Source organism: Alligator mississippiensis, chromosome 4 (assembly GCF_030867095.1).
Source record: "Alligator mississippiensis isolate rAllMis1 chromosome 4, rAllMis1, whole genome shotgun sequence".
NCBI lineage: Eukaryota > Metazoa > Chordata > Crocodylia > Alligatoridae > Alligator > Alligator mississippiensis.
The window spans coordinates 24,016,930-24,044,570 of record NC_081827.1 but is presented as its reverse complement, the minus strand read 5'-3'; the positions used below and the strand labels follow the sequence as shown (position 1 = coordinate 24,044,570).

The 27,641-nt window shown below is 42.1% G+C and overlaps 2 protein-coding genes across 3 annotated transcripts in view; one reads left to right on the top strand and one right to left on the bottom strand.

Moving 5' to 3' along the window:
* CCDC146 (coiled-coil domain containing 146) overlaps positions 1-27,641 on the top strand; it is a 142,764-nt gene that overhangs the window by 40,999 nt on the left and 74,124 nt on the right. The window contains exon 1 of one of the 2 annotated variants that reach the window (XM_059725826.1): positions 7,786-8,144. The exons of the other annotated variant lie outside the window; for it this stretch is intronic. Within the exon in view, the coding sequence (XP_059581809.1) occupies positions 7,920-8,144 (225 nt within the window). The 5' untranslated portion in view covers positions 7,786-7,919. Of the gene's footprint in view, positions 1-7,785; positions 8,145-27,641 lie in introns of those variants that run through there. 2 annotated transcript variants of the gene reach the window in all.
* Positions 6,127-16,164, bottom strand: FGL2 (fibrinogen like 2). The gene is made up of 2 exons (XM_006266585.4): positions 15,390-16,164; positions 6,127-10,537 (listed from the first exon to the last, which is right to left on the bottom strand). Exons 1-2 carry the CDS (start codon positions 16,006-16,008, stop codon positions 9,831-9,833), a joined length of 1,326 nt encoding a protein of 441 aa, XP_006266647.2. The 5' UTR covers positions 16,009-16,164; the 3' UTR covers positions 6,127-9,830.

Below are 27,641 nucleotides of genomic sequence, written 5' to 3'. Positions count from 1 at the left end.
AACCTTGTTGTGACAGTGCAGCCCCAACCCCTTCCCCACCGTCCAGGCTCCACAGACCCCAGTACAGCTGCTTGCAGCCTCCTGATTGCCTGCCACAGCCGACATGATCTCTGCATAGGCCCCTGCCACCCATCACGGAGCTCATGCTGCTCCCAGCAGGCAGTGGGGAGGATATAAGCAGCTGCACTGCGGTCCACAGAGCCCTAGCCCAGCTCATTGCCAGCAATGGGTGCACACACTCCTCAGTGTGGAAGGTGGGGAAGGGGCCAAGGCTGCAGTGCCTCAACAAAGATTGGACCCCTCACAGCACCCCTGCCATCTGCCCCCAGTGCTGGCATGCCAAACAAAATGTGGTCATGCCAGGGGTGCTAACCTCTGGTGTAGAGAGATTTATATGGATATAGGAAGGCCTCTGGACCTGTAGAAGAGGAGACTGAAATAGGTATGCTTCCTCTACAGAAAAACCACAGAAGTAATTTCATCACCCTATGGTTGGGCTTCTGGGTTTGTATGTGGCAGACAAGGGGAGTGGGGAATGAGAAGCAGCTGCTGTACATAGTATGATCCTGGCAAAACAGGGTTTTCAGAAAGATAATAGAGGCAACCTTAATGTGTGGTCTGTGCCACCCCCTCTGCACAGACATAAAGCTGGATATAAGTTTGGGGGCAACTTTCAAAGCACAACTTTTCGAGCAGCCAAGGAGTAGTAGCCTGGTGGTGCAGCATAGGGGAGGATCCAGACATTTTTGTGGGGTGGCCTGAAATCGGTTCCTGAGGCACATGTACAGCATGTGACCACCTAGACTGGAGGTAGATTAGAAAAAACTAGAAGTAGATGCAGCCTTAGCATTGAGAGTGGGCTAATTAGTTCCACTGAAAGGAAAGCTACTAAAGGTAATTATTCTGTGCATGCTGCCTCATAACAGAAAGCAGCTCAGGCAACTGCCCAGTGCAAAGCAGCTTTGTGCACAGTTACCTGAGCTAATTCCATCTGTGTTATCTCTGCTTTGTGAAGTGGCTCCTAGCTGTCCAGTTTAGTGTTTTGAGTGGTCAAAAAGCTGGTTATGAATAAACATATATAATCTTATTCTCTATTTTTTGCTGTCTGCCTTATTTTAGGTAACTTCATTAATGATTTGGAAGATGGGATTGAGTTCACATTTAACACATTTGTAGATGACACCAAGCTTGGTGGAGTTGCAGACAATCAGAGGAGCCGAGTATGTGAGGCCCTGAGGGCCCTGACTCCCCTTGGGAAGAGGACCGTCACCTGAAATATGTTAAACTTTCCACATATCCATTATCTTAGGTCCCCCTGGCAAAAATAAGTCTGTGCCTATGGCAGACATTTTGGAGATTATGAACTGAAACCAATCAAACGAAATTCAGTAAGGAGGGGTGTTAAATCTCACACTTGGGACAAATTGCACATGCAGATATAAACTGGGGAGGACTGGCTACATACATCAGTATTGCAGAAAAGGACCTGTGGGTTACAATGGATCATAAACTGAATCTGAGTCATCAGTGTGCTCTTGTTGCAAAAAATTCAAATAGCATACTGGGTTGTACTGAAAGGATCATCATTTGTAAGGAAAGCAAGTCTTCTGCTCTGCAATTCAGCACTGGTGAGGCCTCATCTAGAGTACAATGTCCAATTTTTGGCACAATGCTTCAAAGAGGATGTGGACAGATTTGAAAAAGTCCAGTGGACAGCAGCAAAAATGACTAGAGGTCTGGAAAACTATTTACAAGGAAAGGCTAAATGAACTGGGATTATTTTGTCTGGAGAAGAGAAGACCAAGGTGTGAGGAGATGTGATAACGGTCTTCAATTGCACCTATTAGGAAGGCCAAGGCAGAGATGGAACTCAGGCTAGCGTCCAAGATTAAGGACAACAAAAAGTCCTTTTTCAAGTACATTGGGAGAAAGAATAGGGCACCAGGCAATACAGGGCCCCTGCAAGATGCAAACGGTAATCTTGTTGCTACGCCAAACAAGAAAGCTGATATTTTTAACAGTTTCTTTGCCTCTGTTTTCTTGAACAGGGACCGGAACATCCCACCTACCAGAGGTAAGAACAATCTCGGGGATAGCTCTGTCAGGCCTTCAGTCAGTGCAGATGTAGTTAGGGATCTTCTGGAAGAGCTAGACATTTTTAAATCTGCAGGTCCTGATGCCCTCCACCCAAGGGTGTTGAGGGAGCTGGCAGGGGTCATCGCGGAGCCCTTGGCCCGGCTGTATGAGCATTCGTGGTCATCTGGCCAGGTGCTGGGGGATTGGAAACTGGCTAATGTGGTCCCAATTTTCAAGAAAGGGAGGAAGGAGGACTCACTTTGGTGCTCGGGAAGATCTTGGAAAGAATAATCAAGGAGCACATCGGTGGGGGGCCTGCAGGGGAGATCATGCTCAGGGGCAATCAGCATGGGTTCATCAAAGGCAGGTCCTGCCTGACCAACCTGATTGCCTTTTATGACCAAGTAACTAAATCCTTCGATGATGATGTCGCCATAGGACGTAGGCTTTCTAGACTTTAAGAAGGCCTTTGACACTTTCTCACACCCCATCCTCATCAATAAATTAAGTGACTGTGGCATTGATGCCTACACAGTTGGATGGATAAAAAATTGGCTGATGGGTCGCACCCAGAGAGTAGTGGTGGATGGGGTGTACTCAACCTGGTGAGATGTGGGCAGTGGGGTACCCCAGGGCTCGGTCCTCAGGCCCACACTGTTTAACATCTTCATCAGCGACTTGGACAAGGGGGTGGAAAGCACGCTGTCCAAGTTTGCTGATGACACTAAGATGTGGGGCGAGATGGACCCACTTGAAGGAAGAGAGAGGCTGCAAATAGATTTAGACAGACTGCAAAAGTGGGCAGATGAGAATAGGATGGGTTCAACATAGATAAATGCAGGGTGCTTCACCTTGGGAGAAGGAATCCACAGCATACATACAGGCTGTGGAGTTCCCTTCTTGAAAGCACAGAGGTGGAAAGGGATCTTGGAGTCATCATTGACTCCAAGATGAACAGGAGCCTCCAATGCCAGACCGCAGCCAGCAAGGCCATCCAAAGATGCATCTTAAGCCTGTCCAGAGAGCTGATACTCCGCCTCTATATGACTTTGGTCAGGCCGCATTTGGAGTACTGTGCCCAGTACTGGGCGCCGCACTTCAAAAGGGATGTGGCCAGCCTGGAGAGGGTTCAGAGGAGGGCCACCCTCTTGGTGAGAGGGCAGCAGGACAGGCCCTATGAGGAGAGACTAAGGGACCTGAACCTGTTCAGTCTCAGCAAAAGGAGGCTGAGGGGGGACCTGGTGGCTGCCTACAAACTCATCAGGAGAGATCAACAGCAAATAGGCAGAGCCCTTTTTTCCCCAGCACCACCTGGGGTGACAAGGAACAGTGGTCATAAGCTGATGGAGAATAGGTTTAGGTTAGAGATCAGAAGGCAATATTTTACAGTTAGGATGGCCAAAATCTGGAACCAGCTTCCCAGGGAAGTGGTCTTCTCCCCTACCTTGGGCAAATTCAAGAGGAGGTTGGACGATCACCGGCCTGGGGTCTTGTGAACCCAGCATTCATTCCTGCCTGTGGCAGGGGGTCAGGCTAGATGATCTGTTCAGGTCCCTCCTGACCCTAGCTACTATGAAATTGTGAAACAAGGATAGAGCCTTGGGGGACCCCACTGGTCACAGGGAACCATGACGATTGACTTCTGTCAATTACCATCCTCTGGGTCTGACTACTATGAAACTATAAACATGACAGAGCTCTGATCTGATACATGCTAATTAGCATGCATCAGAGCAGACTCAGTTAACTGGGACTCAGTTAACTGAGTCTGCTGTGAGTATGCTGGAACATGCTAATTAGCATGCTCCAGCAGCCTGTGTGTCACATATTCAGCATCCTTGCATTTCAAAATGACAGTGGGGGCACTTTAACTAAAGCTCTTTCAACAAACTTGTTGAACGAGCTTTAGTTAAAGCGCCCCCACGGCCATTTTGAAGTGTGGAACACTGAATACACATGACACCGTGGGCACATGACACTCTCAGAGCCACTCTAATTAAAGTACCCTCCCCCCTGCCCTGGAGCATGTGTATAGATGCCCCAAATGTCTGAAGGGTTACAAAGAAGATGAGGATAAATTGTGGCTGCAACAGACAGGACAAGGAGTAATGATCTTAAATTACAGCAAGGAAAATGTAGGTTGCATTTTAGGAAGAATATTCTGACTACAGGGGTGTTTAAGCAATAGAACAGGCTACCCAGACCATCCATCAGAATTTTTAAGAGCATGTTAGACAAACATTATGTTTTTGTAGTCAAGACTGATTGTGTCTTGAGCAGGGATTTGAACTAGATGACCTCCTGAGGTCCTTTCCAGGCCTACTTTTCTATGATTAGCTAATGTAAAATTCTAAGTATTCAAATACTAAATTATATAGTTCTTATAGATGGTTATAGCTATGAATTATATTGGCATAGCTTAAAATATTTAGGAAAAGGTTTACCAGCAAGAATTTTTCTAGTTATTAATCATTCTCCAAATGCAGTGAGAGCAGAACAGAACTGGATGAACTAGAACTTTTAAAAATATATGGGACCAAATCCTACTCCCATTATTTAGGTGAAGTCTTGAATAAAGCAAGCTGGATCTGGCCCATTCTTTTAAAACACTGTTTTCTGTTAGTTTTAACATTGATGACTATGGCCAAAATCACTTCTGGCAGAAGTAGATGCAATTCCACTCATGCCAAAAGGATTTGTCACCAGTTACATGATTGGTAAACTTAGCCTTATATTTCTACTTGAATGAAAGACATCAGTGCAGCAAGTTAAATTCATTGCCTATTCCAAGAAATGTATACTGTACTACTTAGCTGTGCTTCCTTGAAATCTTTCTTAGTTTGATCAATCTCAAAAGAATGTTTAATCCCATAAGAGAGAAAGCAAAATACATTTGTGAATTTATATTTCAGAACTTATTATTTGGCAAGTCAATACTTGGTCTAATCTCTTCTCAAACTTTTTAAAATATATTTTCTTTCCTTTTTTTAAAACTTTTTTTAGTCACTTAAATGTTACATAAGTTTGGCAGGATACAAGCTTAAGAATGTGTTGCAGCAATGAATCATAATGTTCTAGGTGTGGCTTTACTAAGAATCATCTTATTTGAACGTTCTTGGAAAATGTCAGATAAATTAAAACGTTTGTTTTCCATGAACATGCAAAAAATAATATTTTCAAATCTGTATCTTAAGTAGGTCTTCTTTGAAGTGTCCATTATATCTAATCAAAGAAAACCATTGAACAAAGTCTTTTTGTTGAGATGAATAGGATCCCTACTACTACTTGCATGAAAAATATCAGATAAATGCTATCCAGTGGGCACGTCTACACAAGACATTTACTGCTCAGTTGACTACTTAACTGCATGATAAACACCTTGGTGTCTACGCTTGCACACTTGTTAGGGATCACAAAACTAAATACAAGTACTACTGTGGAGTTTTTCACACGTAGCAGTGCAAGTATAGATACTGCTTTGGCTGGCTGGGGCACAGGGTGCTTCAGTGCAGGGCTAGCTGGTAGGCAGCCCCTATGCTGAAGCACCCTCGTGCCCTAGCCAGCTGCTCCACAGCACGTAGAGCCCAGTTGGAGCCATGGGCTGACCCCCCAGGGCCCCTGCCAGCCCAGGCGTCTCTGACTAGGCTCCACGTGCTGCACATGAGTAAACTCTGGAGCAATATGCTCTGGAGTGTTTTGTTCCTGGATGCACCATTTGAACGTGCGTCTGGGAGCAAAAAACTCCAGAGCAATAAGCTCCAAAGTATATTCATGAGCATTAATCACACGTGTAGATGTGCCCAGTATAAAATAAATGGCATAGAGTGTGATAATCCTTTCATATACAAAGACTTTTCTTCTCTGCAATTTTCTTTTTTAAACAACCCATAGAAAGCCAAAAAAGCAGGCTTGGCTGTTCACTTTGAACTATTTCTGTCTTTTATTCTGTAGAAGTGTCCCATAGGAACTTTGCTAAAAAATCTGCCATCAGTAATTCTTCATACTGAAAATTCAACATTTAACTGAATCTAGATTAAAGAGACAAAAGCATTTGTTAGATAATACTTATTTATTACATATACATTTCTATAAATTGAAAGACATACTTTACAGTATTAAGCCAATATACAGAAAGAGAGTGCCTAGATTTGTGTACAGTATTTTTAAATTTTTTTTAAAACCAGGGATTATAAACTGTGCTTAGTCAAGGGCCATATATTGATACTTGTATAGAAAACCAAAGGTCATATATCATTTATAAAACAGATCAGTTCACAGCTGCCTTATCTTTTTACTGAGATGCAGTCCCTGTTAACTGCAGATGGCGGACCCTGTTCTGACGCAGAAGAAAAGTAACCTCACATTGATTCTGCTGTATGATGACTTGAAATGTCACGGGTTGAACTTCTGTAGATAAATATACTTATTGCTAACAGTGTAAGATACCATAGCCCATTTGTCATATTAGCAACAGTTTTGTACCTGATGTTACCTTATTGTTCAGTAATGATCAAACTGTTACAGAAACTTAACGAAGACATTTATGTGGTAATAATTTTGAGGGTTCAGATCAGGAAAGCTTCGAGAATTATCCTAATAGCATGGATATAACGGCATGACTTAACCTTTATTCACACCAAGGAAAATCAAGAATAATTCCACTAAAACCAATGGAGATAGGCACATCTGTAACAGCTGAGTGGCGCAATAGTTTTAGATAGCATTCAGCTTTCAGAATTTCAACATGATTGTTTTTCCCTCTCTTATAAGAAGTCTGTCAAGGAGCCTGTAAATAAACGTACATACATTTCTTTATTTGATTAAAAATTCTGTGATTTGAAAAGTTTCCTGTAGAAGAAGCAGGGGCAGGTTCTCTTGTAAGAAATTAGTTGAGAAATAAGTTTTCAAATAATAGCTTATAGGAATTATCATTGCTGTTAATACTTGGTAATGAATAGAAACAGCCCACTTCAAACTAAATGATTAAATGTAATAAAGTACAATTCAAAACATCACTCTGTAAGCTGACATATCGTGAGTTATATTTTGCTTAAACAATTCTTTTTCTATCCTGAAATAAATACTGTGTAACTTCAAAACATGTTTTCAAACAAAGAGTACACATCTCACAGTATTATAATCTTCCATGAGTATGTTAAACTGAAAACACAATAAACCAAATGACACATCACATAGAAATATCCTTCAAAGTATTTATACTTCCTTTAAAAATATATTACTAATTTTATAATATGGTCATATGGTTCAATCTGACATTTTAACAACAGTAAAAACCATGTTTGTAAACAGAAGGCCTGACCTACACTTAAAATTTTGCTGACATAGGTAAATTTGTTAGGAATGTGGAAAAAATAACTCCCCTAACTAACATACCACATTTACCCGAACACAAGATGTTCCTGAAGTTGATGACCCCCCCAATAATTAGATTCTATACATAGAAAATGTATATATTTATTATAATGTTCCATACGTGGAATCTAATTATTGGAAAATCATTTTAAATTCTTCCCCCTGCACTATTGCAGGTGGTGGGGGAGAGAGGTGGTGAGGGGGAGAAGCAGGAGGGGGGCAGGTGGTATGTCAGGCAGTAAAGGGGCAGGCAGTGGAGGGAGTAGTGGGGAACGGGAAGCAGGAAAACAGGTGCAGGGGGTAGGCAGTGTGGAGACAGTGGGGCAGGCAAAGAGGCAGGCAGGCAGATAGCCTATCCCCTGCAGCCTCAGGCCCCCAATCACCCTTCCCCACCCCCCTTCTCCCTCCATGCCACCTCTGCCACCTGCAGCCTTGGGTCCCCACCCCTCCTTCTTCCTGTCTCTCTCCCTATGTCTCTACCCCCTTCCTGCCCCTCCGCCCCTGCCCCGTTTGCTCCAGGCCAGCGGGCTCCATGTCCGCTGCAGCCTGGTGCGCTGAGCATGGCTCCAGCCAGGCCCCATAACAAAGATGTGGAGCCAGCACTGCTGCTACAGGGCCAGGCTGGAGGACATGTTCTGTTCTCTGTAGTCCAGGCTTCAGCAAGAACAGAGGCTGCGGGCCGGGCTAAAACAAAGGTAAGAGGGAGTCTGGAGAGGGGAGAAAGCGGGGAAGGGGTGGGGGACAGACTGGGGGCAGCAGAGGCTTGAGGCTGTAGGGGAGGAGTGGTGGGGTCTTAGAGACAGCAAGACGCCAGAGTTGCAGCAGCTGTCTGCCCCACCCTTCTCCACCCCTGCCTCATACTTGTTTGTATGGCCAGGAGTTTTTTCCCCATGTTAAATGTAGGAATAAACCTTGTCTTCTAATTATGTAAATACGGTAGCTATGCTGGCAAGAGCCATTGTGTAGATGCAGTTTTACTGACAAGGAAATACTTTTGCTGGTTTAATTTGTTTTGTTTCTGGAACTGGCATAAACTATAACAGCTAAAAAACTTATGAATGTTTAAAGTGCATCTCCACTCAGAGGATTCATTGGTGTAGATATTGTAGCAAATGCTTTCTAATTCAAACAAGGTCTTTTCTAATCATATTTATATTAACTATATACAGTGTTCAGTATGACCTGGCAAAAATACAAATCTCTAGTTTATAATTCAGGAAATATTAAACATTTGATTTACCTTTTATTTTTCACATTCTAGAACCACAAGGCTCTTAGTTTTCTTCCCTTTTATTCACTGTGTAAAAGTGGATATTTTTCCTTTGATTTTAAAAGGAAAATATCAACTTGCCAAAGTGACAATTAAAAAAAAGTTTTAAAAGAATCACCTTGTGAAGTTTACCTCGTATATAGGATGGAAAGGAAAGAGACGTTGGCTTGGAAGCTCATTTGAGTTGGGCTTTGGAGAAAGAAAACTCCATCTTCATAGATCTGGAGGTGGCAGCAGAAGGGCTTAGACTCTTTTTTGGTGCTCCATACTCCAGCCCTGCCAACACAGTTCCCTACCAAGCGTTGCAGCCATTAGCTTTTCCAGCAAAGATGGGCTCAGAGCAGAGAGATGAAAGGGAACACAATTTGATTCACTTGTACTCCATAAATGAATTCATGTGGTTTTATTTATCTCTGTTGTCCTATGACAATATTTTTGGTTAAGGTAGTGGATCCTACATAGGATATTTTTTGGTTAAGGTAGCAGATTAGGATTCAGGGGTATCAGTCTTCAATTCCTGTCTCTGCCTCAAATCTTCTTTTGTATGCTTGAGTAAATCGTGTGGTGCCTCTGTACCTCAGTCCCTTTAAAATGAAGATACTATTTTTGTAGATGAAGGTGGTGTTATCATGATATATTAATAATGTTTATGAAGATGCAGCTGATATCAAGTTAAACCTAAAAGTTTTTATCAGCTTTATGAAATCAAGCATGTTGATGAGATATTTTGGGTAAAATATGAATGGCAGAGTTTGTAGAAGAGTGTTTAAAATTTCTAGACTCTCTAGACTAAAAAATAGAAAAAATAAAACTAATCTACTAAAAAGTGCTGTTTTGCTCCTCAGTATAAACATCACTGAATTAAAATATCTAAATCACAGTCTTCAAATTCAGAAATTTTAGCAACACCTATTCTGAAGCAGTGAAGTTCACTTTTTAAGAAGTGTGTGGGGGATATCTACAACTATTATGTGGGAACACTTTGTTTCGTCTTGAAAATATCATTTTATGCTGGAATATGAATGAATACTTGAACCATGAGTACAATACTGAGTAAGAATTATGTTTTAGTATGACCCAATACAAACTGGTTACAGGGATGGGTAATGGTTTATGGCACAAAATGATTGGGTCTGATCATCATTTTTACCTTTTTAAAAGCTTGCCTGTACCCATCTGGAATATGATCAGAAACATCATGCCAAGTACCCCAAAAAATCCCATTGCGAACACCTTTGTACTTTTTGTGATAGTACTTGCCATTTAGGTTGGCTGAAAAACATGCATCAAACCACCAGCCAGAGCTGTAGTATGCACCACAGTTTCCAGATGGATACTTATCATTGTCTTTGTCTGGCGTTGTAAAGAATTTTTGATCATGGTTATAATGTTTGTTGTAGTGCAGGGCATCTCCAGCTGTGCCACTGTAGCTAGTAACACTTAGACGGTAGTTGAGATATTCGTTGGCTACATAGAACTGTTCATATTTAGCATACTCTCTGATACCATTGAAATCTTCAAGCTCAATTCTCAGCTGCATGTCCTGGCTTTTGCTCAGGAGATGAATTTTATCATTCCCTAGCCAAAACTCTCCGCTGAGGTTCCCAAAGCCATTTTTGTAGTCTTTCCATGTTCTGTTGAAGCTAGTGCTGCCATCTTGACGCCTCTGCAGCACTGTCCAACCACCTCCCATTGATTCCATATCACAGTAAACTTCAAAGCTGCTGTTTTTTGGATCAGGGATAACTCTGTAGATTCCACTCTTCCTTCTACCTGCCATGTAATAATCAGCACAGTCTCTCTGCATTATTTGGATAGCTGGGGGAAACAATAAACAGCATTAGTATGGATAGTGTTTAAAACAAAATAAAATAAAAACACCAAAACACTTTTTAATAGTATTCTAGAATACGATAATGTAAAGTACATTTTGAATCCACCGTGTGAACTTCTCCACCTAGAGGTTTTCACCTACCATTTGTTCTGGTCCTGTACTTGTTACTAAATCAGAATAAGAGGAATGTTAATTTAAATAGAATGCTACACTGTATCAGTATATTGGTTTGATGTTGTCCATTTCTACCAATAAAAAGAGTTCAGTTCAGCAGAGCTGATTGAGGGAGATGTAAAATGTATATCTCGAGGGGTGCACCATGAAGTGGGGACTTTTCTCTCCAGAAGTCCACAGAGTCCTCGAAAGGAGGGGCAGTTTTTATTCCTGCTAGACCATTTTCATAGCAGATAAATACCTAAAGGTTCTGAAATGAATGTCAGCGTCAGTTGGCTTCCCAGCCAACCTGATGATATTTATCATTTTAGCCAGTTTTGCTCATTTTTTGACTGGTCTGGTCTCCTTTCTTCTTTTCACCCCCATGAAATTTTTTGTTTTTCTCAGCCAAAACCTGGCTCCCCTAGTGCATTTTCTATTGTCACAATCCTTCTCTGTCGGCTGGCATATTACAGTGGAGAATTTGGCCCACTGCCTCCACATTAATGTTTAAAAGGCTTGTTAATGCCTGTATAATAACTATAATTAGAGCTTCTATTGAAAAATTGCTCCTTTTTTGGAGTAGATACAGTGTGCTCTATCGTATTCATGTCTGTAATTCAGTACCTTTCGTATAACTGTATGTCACAGGAAAAGTTTCAATCATATCAATGTTGTTGAACACAGAATACTAGGTCCTTTAAAAATGTTCATATATTGATGGTCAAATGTTTACAATATTCAGGAAAGAGGGGAAAAGTAATATTGTCATATCAATTAGAATTACGCTGCGATTCCTAGAAAGATGGAGCTAGAAGAGTGACGGTGCTTTCTTGTTCATGTTCTTCATGTGAAAGTGCTGGCTTTATAACAAGGAATGTTCAGTACTTTGTCATTAACATAACTCTTCTTCCTATGAGTAATTTATTTTACACAAATAGTATTTCACAGGTGTTTCCTGAAAATTATAAATCCATCCCATTGTCTAATTGTTTCGAAGTTTTCAGGAAACATGCTATGAATTATAGTCTTAGAATATTATTTTCCACAATAACTGATATAACAGCATATTAAACTACTTGCTCTACAAGACATAGGAAGAGTCAAAACAGATTTTTGATCATGTTATCTTCTAGTATAAAATTTAAATGCATGGGTATGCTTGGATTAATTATTTATTATTATTTAAAAATGCAAATATTATTAGGATCATAGAAAAGTAGGGATGGAAGGAATTTCACAAGGAAATCTAGTCCAGCCCCCTGCTCAAGGCAGGATCACCCCATACTAAAGCATCCCAGCCAAGTATCTGTCCAACCTGTTCTTGAAAACTTCCAAGGATGGAGATTCCACAGTTTCTTTAGGTAGCTTGTTCCATTGCTTGACCACCCTCGTCCTCCTGCATCCAACCTAAATTTCCCCTGCTAAAGCTTGAGGCCATTGCTGTAGTCCTGTCCCCTGCAATCATGGAGAAAATCCCATCTCTATCTCTCTCTCTGTAATCACCCTTCATGTATGTGAAAACTGTTATCAAATCCCTTCTCAGCCTTCTTTTCTCCAGATTATATAACCCTTGTTCTTTCAGTTTGCCTCATAAATCTTGCCTCCCAGGCCACTAATCTTTGTTGCTCTACACTCAACTCTTTCCAAATTGTCCACATCCTTCTTGAAATGTGGGGCCCCAAACTGGACACAGTACTCCAAGTGAGGCCTCACTGGTGCTGAACAGAGCAGAAGAATCACTTCCCTTCATTTGCAAATGGCACTCTTTTTAATATAACCCAATATGCTGTTGGCTTTTTTTGCAACAAGAGCACGCTGTAGGTACATTTTCAGTTTATGGTCTACTGTAACCCCCAGGTCTCTGCACTACTGCAGCCTAGCCAGTCATTCCCTGGTTCGTATTTGTGAATACAGCTTTTCTTTCTGACATGCAGGACTTTGCACTTGTCCTCGTTGAATCTAATCTGATTTATTGCAGACCATTTCTGCAGTTTATAATTTTTAATAATTATAACTGCTTGTTGAGAAATAGGGCTGTTATCAGAGTACAGCAAGAGAGAGGGTGTCAGAACTTTTTAATTACTGGCTCAGATGTCACCTAATTCTTAATTAAAAGATTGAAAAAAATATGAAGATAAACAAGACAAAATTTCAAAAAGGAATAATTTTAAGATTATTCTCTCTGCAAAAGTTAGTAAATATGTGTGTGTGTATGTGTGTGTTTATATATATATATATATATATATATATATATATATATATATATATATATGTATGTATGTAGCCCTATGAAGTTATTTTGACAATCTGGGAGTCTAAATTCAGTGATTAAAGCATAAACGGGCAATTTAATTCCTCTTTTACTTAAACATGTCAATATAGCTTAACTTCAGACTTGCTACAGATGCTCGTAATATTGTGAGAGAGAGAGAGAGAGAGAGAGAAAACATATTCTGAGAAGCAGTAATTTGAAATGGGGATTCAGGGTCAAGTAGTTCAACAATATTTATGACTTGTTCTCCAGTTCTGAGTTGTAATTAACCTTATCTCACACAATAAAAGAGTTAATAATGACTTCCTTTGTTTTAATTCCATTTATATGTTGATTGGACTGGTAGAAGACTGGTAGAAACTATGCAGCAGTGTGTAACATTTTCAAACTTGGAAATGTAAAGTGAGATCTATAAATCCATGTTTAGACCTGTAATTAGAGACCTATTCCAAATCTATTCAAGTCAAAGGAACAACTCCCATTTATTTTAGTGGGCTTTCATGACAGTCTAGGTAGTCTAAGTTAGAGAATATAAAAAGGAATGTCTACCTCAGCTAAAAACCTTCTGTAGCATTTAAGAAAATAATAGTTTTGTCACTGACCTCACTGAAGTCAGAAAAGGGCTCTGTAAGGAAATTCTTCTCTGTCATCCTTGCTAGTTTCACAATATTGTATGTGTATTATTGTATTGTATATTGTAATGTATTACCAATATACACACCTACACACATACACCAGCCCCCTCACCTGCCCCCCCCAACTGTTGGATTGCTTAGTGCTTATGAATGCTATGTATTTATATTCATTTTACTTTATGGCTAAATTCCCTGAGTTTAGACCTTGTTTAAACATGACTTAAACATGACCTTGTTTAAACATGACTGAGCAGCAGCAATTAGAAATCTTGGAGAAAAGGTGCAAGGGCAAAGATCTATCAAGATCTACTTTACCTGTGCATCCAACATCACCTGATACCTTAGGGAAAATCTATTATGAACCTTGTTAATTGTGCAGTGCTGTATGTGAAGGATCAGAAAACTTTCTTCCTGACATCTCTGACTATATATCTGAAACATCCGATTATTAGCATTTAACAAATACATTGCTATAATATAGTTATTAGTTTGTCCTGTTCATAGTTTTAAGTTCAGGAGTTCTGCACTTATGCTGTCTGCAGGGTTCTCTCTTACTCTTTAAATAGATTAGTGTTGTTGATGGGAGTGGGAAGGGCAGCATGTTCCACTTCTCATAGACAAAAGGCTTGTTTTATCTCTCTCTTGGTTTTTTTTAGCTTGGAGGATCAACAGTGTGGTGGCTCAAAACATTTCGTATCCTAATCACTAGAGAAGCCTTATATTCAAACGTATGGTGCTGACATAGTGAAATACAATGACAAATTCTTGAGAATGCTTCTTGCTTTTGACTTTATGCAGCCATTATAGAAAACTAAATGTCGATCATACTAGTTTACCTGAATTTATACAAGATTACCAGTTGTCCCTCTTTTTTCAATTAGGATGACAGAATTTTAAAAAGCCCTTCACAGAACTAAAACCCTAAGCTCTCATGTTTATCTATTTATTTTTAAATGATCACTTATTACATTCTGACCAAGAAATTATTAATATACTGCGGCATAAGCCACCCATTTCAGAAACATGAATGCTAATTCATTTTTCAGCCAAGCCTTATATATACACATTCAGCCATAGTAGATAATTATTTTATTATCCATCTTTAAAATCTACATCTTTCAGTAGATTCCACTGTTGCTAGCTAATAGTTTCAAACCCATTAAAAAAATATTCAGTGATATTTTGTGAGTTTTCTTCTGACCCTTTTATTACCAAACTCAGACAAAAAATCTATTGGAATCATTTAGAGAGGAATGCCTGACACAATTTCCTCTCATCCCTCAAAAGGTTTTAAAAAATTTATTAGTTAAAACTAAGTGTACATATCTCAGTCCAATGCATACCTAATGGGGACATTTACCCTTTAAATAGACTAGAAAATTAAAATTTATAAAGACAAAAATCATCAAAATGTTTAATGTTTAGAGTTGGCCAGCAATATGTGAATGAAGTCATACACTTTACATATCTAATAATTACATGCCAAATAAATGTGTCCTTCACAGGATTACATGGTAAGTAACATGTTACAGCCCACTTCTGGGAGGTCCTGAGTACTGGTAGCTCCCAATAATTTCAGTGGAAGTTGAAGATGCTCACCGTCTTACACAGCATGCACTTCCTGATTTTAAAGAGCAAACAATCTTGCCTTTTTTTCTTTTTTTAAGATGATCGTAAATAATTTGCTTTAAAGTATGTTAAAACTGATCTATTAACTGGTTCTACACTATACAGAAAGTTTATAAAAATGGTAAGAAAGAATTGCTCACATACCTGCGCTTGCTTCTGTGGCTGGACATTTAGAAGAACATTTGTTATCCAAAGTGTTCACAACATAAGTGAGATTTGCTACTTTGCCATCAACATAATTTTCCACATTGTTCATGTTTATGAGACTTATCTTTTCCAGGCGACCTTGCAGCTGTTGGATCTGATTCTTTGCGTTCTTCAGACTTGTTGATAGTTTATTAACTTTGCTTTGCAATTCATTTACTCTGTTATCTTGTTTATTACCATTGTCTCTTTGAACTTCTGTACCAGGTTCCAGGATATCATCTCTAGGGTCTCTTTCTTGGTTGTCATCTGCCTGCAGCTTGCAATCTTGACAAGATTTCTTCAACTTGTTTACTATTTCTTTAAGGTTTTGTACTTCTTTGAGAGTCTTCTCAAGCAGTCTAAACTGCTTAGGTAACTGGATTGTCATTGGAGGCAGGTTTATCTGATACGGACAGTCTTCTCCGTCACATTCCCCACTGGTTTTAAGCTTTATGGGACAAGCCTCAGTAACTTTTCCTTCCTTTTTATCCACACTACTATTATCAGCAGCTGCAGCAACATCTGTAAAAACAAACAGCGCTGTCCCAAATGAGACCAAGTAAATGAACTGCTTCATCTTCGCAGAGAATCTAGCTGTATGAGGAAGTATGCAAAGCTGGAACAACTTTTATAAAGCCAGCTAGACTGTGACTTATCAGACTGCTTTCAGTTTTCTCAGAAATGGGTGGGAGTTCTTGCATCACACAAGTTGCAGAGCAAAGCAGAGTGAAGTAGGTAGTTCTTGGCAAAACTAGCCTGTCAGTCATTATTCCTGACTCAGAGCCTGCATACAGAAGCAAAATGATAAAATGCATATATGAAGATAGTGTATGCAGTTTACTTTCATCTTGTTTTCCTTTGCTTTTTTTTATATAAATATTAAAGTTCTCTAGCTTAGATATTTAATATGCTAAAAGAGTTCTGATTCTTAAAACTGAGTTTCATAAAGTTTGTGTTTAATTATTGCAAGCAATATCATTTCCTCTACCTTTGCCAGGTGGAGAAGATGAAAATTTGGCTGATACACAATGCAGTGTGTGTGGTAGAGAATTCAGGTGGTCTCAGTAACAGTGTCCCTTTCTTATTGGAATGGATTGAAAGTCTTCCATTGGAACTTCCAAAGATTACTGTGCCATAGTACTTGGGGAATCAGCCACATTCAAGAGCATATTTCACAGTACCACTATATCTTAACAAATTGCTGTTAGAAAACTAGCTAAATTTATAGGGTGAAATAATATTTTTTAATTGTACCAACTACAATAGTTAAAGCAGTGATTCTCAGCAAGGAGAGAATGCAGTGCCTGGAGATCTGTTCAAGGGTGATGCGGGGTGCCATGCTATGTGTGCAAGGTTTAAGGTGTGCAAACATGATTTGCAAGATGAACCCAGAGATTTCAAATAGGAATCTGTAGTATTAAAAACATTCTGATCTGCTGTAATCTTTCTGATTTCTTTGCAACAGAATGACTCATATTTCTGTAGTCAAAAAATAAGTGAAAACTAAGAGCTGATATTTTACGAGGGGTGCTTTGAGTCCCATGAGGGGTGACTTGAATCTAAAAAGATTGAGAGCCACTGATTTAAAGAAGACATGCTTTTGGACTATGATTGCTTATTTTGCAAAACTGATAAAGGGCACTTGAAGTAAGAGCTAACTCCTATTTCTTCCGGTTATAAAAGTTGGTCCAAAAAAAGGCATTATATTACCTTACAAACCCTGCTTCCATCATATTCTTGGGTCTTCATAACAGTAGCAGCAGCAACAGCATTAAAGTTTTGTCTAGAAAAGAATGAAGGTTAGATGCACACAACTGCAGAAAAGAAACAGCTCTTCATTTATCCACTAGCTTTGTATTTTGAGTACTCATCTGGTATATGGGAAAACTGGATTTTAATCCCCTGTCTGCCTGATTCAGGGCAGGAATCTTAATCATAATCTCTGACCCCTGAGGAGAATGCCTAACCCCCAGGCTATCATATATGTTAGGTTTACCATATTTCTAGGTCCAAAATAGAGGACACCTGTCATTCAGTTGTGGGGAAGAAGGGGAAGGCAGGGGGCATATAATGGTGGCGGGCAGTAACATATTGGTGCCCTGCCTCTGACCATTCTGTGTGCCCCTCACTGCCAAGCTACATCCCCACCAGCCATGCTGCTGTTCCTCACTTCCAAGCCACTGACCCCAGTCCTGCCAGTGTCCCTCACTCCCAAACCACAGTACCTGTGTCCCGTCCCCCCGCCTTTCCGTGCTGGTGCCCCGCAGCCCCCTGGTGCTGCCAGTGCCCTGAATGCCCAACCCATAGTCCCCCCCACCCATGCCCCTCACTCCTGATCTGCAGCCCCTGCCCCCCTAGCCCTGCCGGTGCCCCTCACTTCTGACCCACTGGCACCTTTCCTCCTCCCCCCACTGCCCTGCCAGAGGGATCCCAGCTGTCCCTGTCCTGACCTGGCCAGAGTCCGGTGGCTCTGATTTATGCAGGTGGTGGCGGAGTGTGTCTAGCTCCGGCGTGGGCTGGAAGGAAGAGGAGGGGGAGGCTTATGGGACCCCTTGCCCTGGGATGGGGCTGCTGCGTGGGCCATGGCCCCCTTCCACCTCCTTCCAGGTGTCTCCTGGCCACTCTGCTCCTGTGAGCACAGGCAGCGGCCCGGGCACAGAGTTTCCTGCTGCCCTCGGAGGGTCCCCTTTTCCCTGCTGGAGGGGCAGGCAATCCCCCCGCCCCCACCTGCCTTGTCACAGCCCCAGCCCCCACCCTGACCAAATGTCTGGGATTTCACTTTGCTTCACCAGTGGGAGTGGGGGAGGAGGGACAATTGGAGGCAGCAGGGAGCACCACATGGGTCTGTGCATGCCTCTGCAGCTGCAGGCAGGTACATATGTGCTCTCTGCTGCCTCTAATTGCCCTTCCCCTGCTCCTACCAGCAGAGCAAAGTGAAATCTTGGACATCTGGTCAGATTTAAAAAATGCTCCCGGGTGGGGATCAGAGGGCTCAAAAAGAGGACATGTCCAAGAAAAGTTGGGCGTATGGTAACCCTATTATAATATGCTGAAATGGGACACTCTTAGCCTATCCAGTCAATACTATTCCTGTTTGTATGGAATACTTAAATATAATTTGGGGCAAATAGAGAAAGTTAAAACAACTGGGTGAGTAACTTAATCAGCAGGATGTAATCATTTTATTTACTGGGTCTGGCCTAATGAACTTTCAAGCATTTGTAGCTGTCGGCTTGGTGCTCTTGTTACTTTAATGGAAGGCAGGCTGCAGGTGAGGCAGAGGGCAATCAAGGTGACTCAAAAGGGGCTGGGCTTTTAAGATATAAGTTCAAGGCCTGAGCTGAGTGCTTCAGGCAGTCTGACCTGGAAGTCATAGTGAGGTAAGCTCCTGAGCAGAAGGGCTGTCCCAGGGCTCCTGACTAAAACCTGAGCTGGGATAGACAAGACTGGTGGTTTAGGGATTGAGACTGTAGGGGTGATGGAGGTCTCAACTGGCCTGGAAGTAGGGCCAGGGCTCAAGTGATGGGGGCCAAGGCTGAGGAGTAGGGTCATAGTTGTAGAATGATGAGGCGGGGTAAGAGACCCATAGCCCACAAGGATAAGGGACCTATAGCTCATAAGGGGTGAGAACCAGGGTCAGGGACCTGCAGCCCATGAGAGGCAAGAATAAGTAGGGCCAGGGGCCCATAGCCAGGGAGAGGTGGAGTCTTCTGGAAACAGATAGAGACAGAGGACTGAGCCCTGGAGGGGCAGAGAATGCAGGCCTAAGCCCTAGAGGGGTGGAGATTGTTTAAGGTACAGAGCCCCAAGGGGTGAGATGGCTGAAGGCACTGGGGCTGAAGGCCCCAACAGTGGCAGAGACTGTTCCAGGTTTAGGAAGCCACAATGACTTTAGTGGATGCTGGGACTGAAGGCCCATGGAGGAGAGATTCACTGGATCGGACAATGGGGCTTAATGCCAAGTGAGGGATTTGTAACATCCGCAAGGCTTGTATATGGCTAAAACGGGAGATGAGGCAACATAATTAGCTCTTAAGGTGATGAGCATGACCCCTGTGTTCAGGAGTATGAAATCTGGCTTGTGGGGACCTAGAGCAGCCTCCCTTTTTCTAGAAATGCAATTAAATCAAGGCATGGCAGGGAGTTGAAGGGGAAATAACTTCCTTCGGGCAAAAGTGACAAAGGCTGAGGGGAGCTTCAGGGGGGCATCCCCAGGATGGGACCATGTTACACATTCCCTATTCCAGGTAAGGGTACTGCTCGCTCTTCCCTGGGCACCCAGGGCTGCCCCCTTCCACCTTCTGGCAACCCTTGTGCTGGCTGCTCTGAACAGTTCCCTGTTCGTTTTTCAAAACTTCTCTTTCCACAATTACAAATTTGTTAGCAATGAATGAGACTGAATGCTATGCGACCTGAAGCTTGGTTTGAGTGACATGATACCAACTGACAGCTCTCCAGACCTGTGTGCTATGTATATTGCATTGGATAAGGAGCCTTTCTAAACCAAGCTTTGAGCTAGGCAGCATCCTACCCAAGTTTCTCTAGGAAAGTCCCCTGATCACAGAGATGTGTTGTTTGAGATGACTCGGGGCAGATTTTGCCCCAAATCCCAACCAGATCAGCTTCTTATTCAGCACAATGTACATAGCAGACAGGCCGTGGGAGCTGTCAGTTGGAATCATGTCAATTGATAACTGAGCTTCAGGTTGGGCAGTGCCCTGCCCAGACTTCTTCAGCAGTGTCCCCTATGACAGGCTAATGACACAGGAGTAGCCATGACTCCCCCTGGTGGCCTTGCAGCTCCTGCCTGGCTCAGACTCTAATGTCACTCTGCCGAGATTGCTCACCTACCACACCTTATTCTTAATATTAAAGGTTGATTAAGAGAGGCTGCCCACAGGTCTTAGAGTGAGCCTTAATCCTAATAATTTCCCACTGAGTCTCTCCTGAGCCTCCACTAGCCTCAATCCAGCCCTCAGGCCTGATAGGTCCCTCTCAGCTGACTATGGCCCTGTAGGACACTTGTAGCTTTAAGGGCAAATTGTAGGATTCCAGTGATGTTCAACGAAATCCAGGTCCCTGCAGGAGCCCTGCAGCCAGGAGCTGCTCACTTCATGGTTGACAGGGAGAGACTAACTGACCAATGCAGGCGCTGGACCTAACTGACCAATGAAGGGCTCCAGCCTCTCTTCCAGTTAGGTGAGTCCCTCATTAGCTCCCCTCTGCCACCTGCAAGCAGCCTCGGGCTGCTTGCTCTCTTAAAGGAGCAGGCCCATCCCAGTGCCCTGCTACATCCCCCAGTGGTAAAGATATGATCCTAGATGGATTTTGCTCCATCATCCCGTACACCTCAGCTCCTTATTCAGTGCAGTGTTCTTGATATGTGATATAATATTTTTATTAGAAAATACATATATTTGATGTCTTTTTACCATGTCTCATTGATTGCTAACACATTTATAATTGTGGAAAGAGAAACTTTGAAAAAAGGAACTGGGAACTGGGAGTAAGGAACTGGGAACCTGGAACCAACTTCAGATTCATATCTGGGGAGTGGAGCGGCTCCTGCAAGTCAAGGCAGTTGTAGCTCCTAAGGAAAGTCCCATCCTTGCTTTCCCCTTCTCCTCTTCCCCCTTCCCTCCATGTGGCCAGTGTTTCTGCTGCCACTACTGCTGCAGCAATGAGAAAGCAAACTGCCCACTGTGAAGCCAGCAGGGAATGGGTTAAGCAGCACAGTCCTGAGTCCTGCTCTTCAGAGTGCAGCTCTTCCTTGTGCATGACCAACTTAGCTTCACACCCCTACTCCCTGTGGCTACACAAAGAACAGCAGCAGTGAAAGCCCTGGCTTGCCTTTAAAGGCAGCACTTTACGGCTAGGGACAGAAGTTATACATGAGCTGGTTTAAGTTGTCAGAACCTGGTTTAAACCTGTAACAGAATAGAAGTTCAGTGCACATAAACCAGTTTCAAAATGGCTGAAACTGGTTTAAGATAAACCTGGTTGAATGTAGTATCAGACATAATTGCTTTAGGTCAAACCATTTTATGGAACTTCTGTCCCAGACCCATCCCTGATTCAAGTTAAATCAGAGTCCCCAGCATGCTTTGCAGCCCTGGGCTGGGCTAGGCAGGCTGGGCTGTGCTGTCTGCTCGAGCAGAGCAGAGTTAGCCCTGCCCCTCTGCTCCCTAGCCACAGCAGTGAGGGCTGGCTGACAAGGGGGTGAGGGTGGGAAACCCGGCTGGTACACCCAGTCTGCCTGGTGGGGGTAGAGCAGTCCCTGCCAGACTGTTCCCTGCTGGAATAGAGGGGGTGGGGGACGTGGGCCAGCAGGCTTAGGGTGAGGGTAAGGGATTAAACCCCCGTCTCTCCTCTCTCCCACAAGTCCGGGGACCCGAGCTGGGGTCTGCCCAACTCTCCTCCCAACTGGCTGCTTGCACCGCAGGGCGTGTGGTCAGAGCCAGCCCAGGCAGCACCTAATGGCAAAGGGAACCGGGGAAGGAGATTAAACTCCCCTGTCTCCCCTCTTTCCCACTGGCATGGGGACCCCAGCTGGGGTCTGCCCGGCTTTCCCCCCAGCTAGCCACTCGTGCCATGGAGGGCAAGGCCAGAGACAGCCCAGGAAGTACCGGAGGCTGCTTCCCAGACCAGCTCTGGTCATGCCCTCTGCTGTGCAAGTGGCCAGTGCGGGGAAAAGCTGGGCAGACCCCAGCCGTAGTCCCTGTGCTGGTGGGAGTGATGGAAGATATTAATCCCCCTCCCTGTCCCTCCTTCACCTGAGGTGCTGCTCTGGTTGGTGTCTGGCCATGTTGTCCCACACCCCACTTTGGGGACAAGCCTGGCTAGGGCTGCTTCCCCCTTCCCCATCCAGACACACCCTGGATGGGTTCCCTGCAGACCAGGGTGGGGGTTTAAACCTCTCCCTAATCATACTCAGTGGCCTGTCAGGGCCTGGCCATGCCCTCTCCTCCCCACCAAGTTCAGCTTCCCTGCAGACTTGTGGCTGCTGCCAAAGGGAAGGGAGGTGCTATAGCACCCCCTGGCTTCTAGCCTGAGCCACTGCAGGAATCAAAAGTGAATGTCTGTTCACTTACAAATTGGTTCAACCAAAGATTAAATCAATTCAGGCTTGGACTTTTTGCTTGTCTGCCCTTAGCCTAAGGAGTCCCAAAGCCATGTCTCATTGCACTCTTGAAATACTAATGAATTCCTCAGCAGAGTCTTATAAATACAAGCACTACTTTGCTGCATAGTTTTTTCATGCAAAACAGTGCATGTGTAAACACTGACTGACTGGCTGGGGCACCAATGTGCTACAGTACTGGTGCTGCCCACTGACTAGCCCTGTGGTAAAGCACTCTCATGCCCCAGCCAGCCCCTCTGCAGCACATTGAGCCCAGTCAGAGCAGCCCTGAGCTGGCAGGCTGACCCCCAGGGCCCTGCCAGACTGGGCTGCTGTGACCTTGCTCAGTGTGCTGTGGTCTAGGCACAATAAACTGCAGAGTAATAAGCTCCACAGTATATTGCTGCCCCCTAATGGCACATGTAGATGTGCCCTGTGCTGCCTGTCCTCAGGAGTGAAAAGTATCTACCATACTACTAGGTTTTTTTAATTACATACATCTTCAGCATTCCCAGGACGATGAAGCAAACTAAGTGCTATGGAAGATTTGGGTGTTCACAGGAACTGTAGACATTTAGGCAGGTCACTGAAGCCTCTATTATTGCAGGGCTCTGGAAAACCCGGTAGTAAGGCAGATTCACTGGTAACAGCAATCAGCTCAGTGAACAAAAGTAAACGGGCCAGTTACAGATGTTTTCAAATTCAAACTGTGAATTCTCCCAAAATTCTCCCTGAAGTGTAGTTCTTCTTTCCAAATGCATGCCTTCTTTCCAAAAAGGCTTTTAAAGAATTTTAGGGTACTGTGTACAGTTGTAAAAAAGGAAAGAAGCTCTCAGTTCATCTTTCTCCAGGGGAAGGATGTAGGTTTGATCATTAACAACCAGAAGTGGGAGTAGTCCAGCAAGGCCCCTTGTTATTCTTGATTATGGGTCAAGATATTCTCAAACTGTTTCCTTACAATTTGTATATTCTTTTTTTAGGTAAAGCTAAAAAAAAGATCTTCATTGTCAAGACATAGATTTATTAGCTAATTCCATCATAAAGAAGATAAGTTACAGTTCATTAATTTTTTTTTAATTGTATAGGGGATTTGTCATTCTGGCCTCAGAATTACTCCAAAATAGTGCAAAAGTTAAACACAGGAACTGCAATAATCTTGTGGTATGAAACTGTGGATCAGCAATGCTTGAATAATGCTATCTATGTAAAACTTTAGCAACAGAGATATGAACCATTTCCTATTATTTGCTTGAGAGTATGGATTGTGTCTAGTAGACTTTCAGAGTTCAGGTGAAATAGAAAAGGAGAAATTAGGTTGGCTTGCTTATGACAAATCAGTGGCACTTTGCCACCAGGATATTTTTTGGTTGAGGAAGAGGTTGAGGCGCAATTAGACACACCTATGTCTGCTCCCTCAGCGTAGAATATTGTACACAGTGAGAGGCATCTACATGGGATGCTACTGCTCATTCATTACTGCACATATATTTAGTACTTATATTAGCAAGTACTGTAAATGCTCAGTAACCGGAGTTACTGCATCAGCAGTGGCAGTGGTCCCTTGAAATCGAGGATGACATCCATCAGGCTTGATGGGTCCTCAGGTGACTGAGGAGCCTGATTCTGGATGCATACGTTCTTCGGCAATGGGAGCATGTTGTTGCACAGAGGAGTGGGATTTGCAGCCCCGGGTTGGTCTTCTTCTCTTTCCCCTGCCACCGCCATTCTGCCTCAGTATCGAGTTGTTGGGCCTTGAAGTGGCATGCACCTTGGTGGACCAGGTGGTGCCACATTGAACGGCCAGCAGCTTGCTCCTCCCAGCCATCGGTGTCTATGCCTCCATGCTTGAGGGCGACCTTGAGTATGTCTTTGTACCATTTCCTTTGGCTACCCTTTGAGCATTGGCCAATGGAGAGCTGGGAGAAGAGGATCTGGCGGTATTGCACAAATGTGCACTAACTGGAGATAGTGCACAGTAGCACCAGCAAACATCTCTTTTTTGATGCTACTGCCCAGTAGCCTAATAATACTGCGCAGTAGCATATTAGCACTGTCCATGGTATGATACGCTACTGCACAGTATTTTTCGACTACTGTGCAATCGGCATCTCTTGTAGACGTGCCCAGTGTTTTAGCAAACGTGTTCTGCCATTGGGATGAATTTTGCTAAACTCACTATAATTTTATTCCTTGCATTAGTAACTCTTTACATTAAAAACTGCCTCACTATTGTTAAGGCATGATTTAAAATCTTGAAGCTCAGTTAATATTCAGAGACTTGTATTCTCTACTTTTAAAATCTCAACATTTCAGAGAACTAAAATGAAGACAACCCTTTTCCACATAAGCTTTTCTTCAGGTGTGATTATGCTTCACCTAAATCACCAGCTTGAATCCTCTATCTAGTTAACTATAAATCAGTCAAAATTTTACTTATAAAATTAACCAGGGCTGAGAGCTGAATGAGAACTTTGGTTACACACGCTGCCAAATCAGAGATTGTAGAGATAAACAAACATTGATGGGGCAATTAGCAGGTATGTTGCATAATGAGGAGACATTGACGAATGGTACTTTTCTGTACAGATTTTCAATGCTGCGTTAAATTTGACATTGATGGTTGCCTTTAAACTCCTACCTGAAAACCAAAAATGCTATTTAATTACGTTTGCTTGGCGATATTACTTGAGTAAAGGAATATCCAATTTCAGGAATCTTCACAAAACTGTTTTCCATCTCATTACATGATAATGGTAGCTGACTTTTTTTATAATCTCAAAATAGTAAATTTGTTTTGTCATGAGTTGGGACATGAAGTTACTATTATTAAAAATTATAATATTCTCCTTTGAGAGAGCATTCTACATTTCATTTTCTTTGTTGATTATGTGTTTGTTTCATAAGGGCTCTTAGTAGTTTACTTTTCATTAAAAAATGCCTTGCTGATTCATCCCAAATTAAAAGATTTATACATAAGTTTTTGGAAAACTGAATAATGCAATAATGTGCAATCTCTGTCATAAGTCAATATGACATAAATCACCAAGGTGCATATCTAGCCAGCTTTCTGCATAAATCACTGTGATCAGTGTTTTTTAATGTTTGAGTCTGAACTTATTCCTCTTGCTCATCTTTGTTTGTTTTCACTGAACATTACATTATATGCATTCTGCATTCATAGTCGACTGTGAATCATTTTGTGAAACTATGCTGGTATGAAAGATTCTGGAGCAAAATAAAAAAGGGTTTTTGTTCACTTCTCAGGCATGTATTATTTATAGCCTCTCGCTTTTGTTTCCCTACTGTCCAGGTTTTCCATATTTATGACTAACTGTAACTTCAGTACAAGTCTTTCCTACCTAGATAACAAAACTGATAATGCCATAAAGTTTTTCTGAACTTTTCATAAGCATGGAAAAAAGAGAATACTTTAAAAGTAGAATGTGAACTGTTCTTAATTAAATACAACAGTACCTCAAAATGTGTGTCACATTTTGTTGGCCCATTTTCCAAAAAAGATGCCATAGTAATGTGATTTTCTTTCTGTAAAGATGACACTTATCCTAATTTTACACAGTGCAAAAACTGTGAAAAGAGAATTATCTGGAATAAACTGGAAAAAAATCATGCTAAATCCTAGAAAATTAAAAATCGAGCTTGTTTCTTTTTAAAGGCCCTGGTCAGTTGTTGACTTTATTTTGGCGTTATGGGGTCCAACATTTTATATAGCTACAATTTCTATTTTCTTTTGACATCTTTTGACTTCCTTTACTTGTTTATTTTATGAATGTCTGAGTTGTTGAATTTGTGAGGGAAACTGGAAAACTTTATGGCACTACCAGCTTTGTTATCTTCGTTAAAGTATCATTTAACTATGCCCACACACCATCCAACTTCAGACTTAAAACTGTTCTCTCTCTTTCCAAGACAATCCTTCAGGCTTTTGGAAAGCAAAATGTGATGTCTTCAGAAAATCTTTGAAGGAGATTCCAGAAGTGCTTTTAAATGATGTAACCTACAGCATATAGGCTTTATCTCCCTAACCATTACAGAGCCAGTAACCAGTAACTTATGCTTCCAGATACGATTTTTTACTCCTTAAATTAGATGCTGAGCGCATTTTGTGTAAAATCCTCCTCCATTTAGCAATGCTAAGTACACAGGCTTTGTACCAATGACTTCTATATAGTGTTCAGAAGACTTCATTCCCATTTAAGGCTATAAGGAACAAACCTGTTCTACAATATTCCCTTATCTCTTACCTAGTGGGAGAAACTGCGGATCCATGTAATCAAAAATCCATTGGTCACATTCCTATTCAATTCCACTTTTAGTTTATCCCCAAAATTGCCCTCCATGGCAACACAAATGGAGTTCAGATTCATGATGAACAGGAGAAGCAGACACATAGCATACACTGTCCAAGGTCTTCCTTTTCCCCATGCAGCAGACACATATAAATTCAACTGCCAGAATATAATGCGATTACATATGAGGATCGGTTTGCCCTTCATTTGTTAATTCAGCTGAAAGTCCTTGTTTATCAAGTCATTTTTTTCTAATCTTACCTACTTTAAGGGTAGATTTCCCTAACAGTAGTAATTTCCATCTGTCTCGCTGTAGGGATTACTGTTCAGTCGTAGAATCATAGGAAAATAGGGCTGGAAGGAACCTCTGGAGGTCATATAATTCAACCCCTTGCTTAAGGCAGGGTCATCCATTTCAGACATGTTTGTCTAACCTGTTCTTAAACTCCAAGGATGGAGGAGATTCCACAGCCTCTCTAAGTAATCTGTTTCAATGCTCATAGCTACAAGGTTATTATTAATATCCAACTTAAATTTCCTTTGCTGCAATTTAAGACTGTTATTTCCTCTCTTTTCCCCTGCCACCGTCGAAAATAGCTTACCACCATCCTCTTTATAACCACTCTTTATGTTTTTGGAGACTGTTATAAATCCCTCATCCCTGTCTTCTCTTGTTCAGTAAATAACCCCAGTTCTTCTAACCTTTTCTCAGAAATCATGTTTTCTAGTCAGCAGGAAGCAAAGTAGACCTCAACTATCCATATGAGGCATTTGCTAAATAAA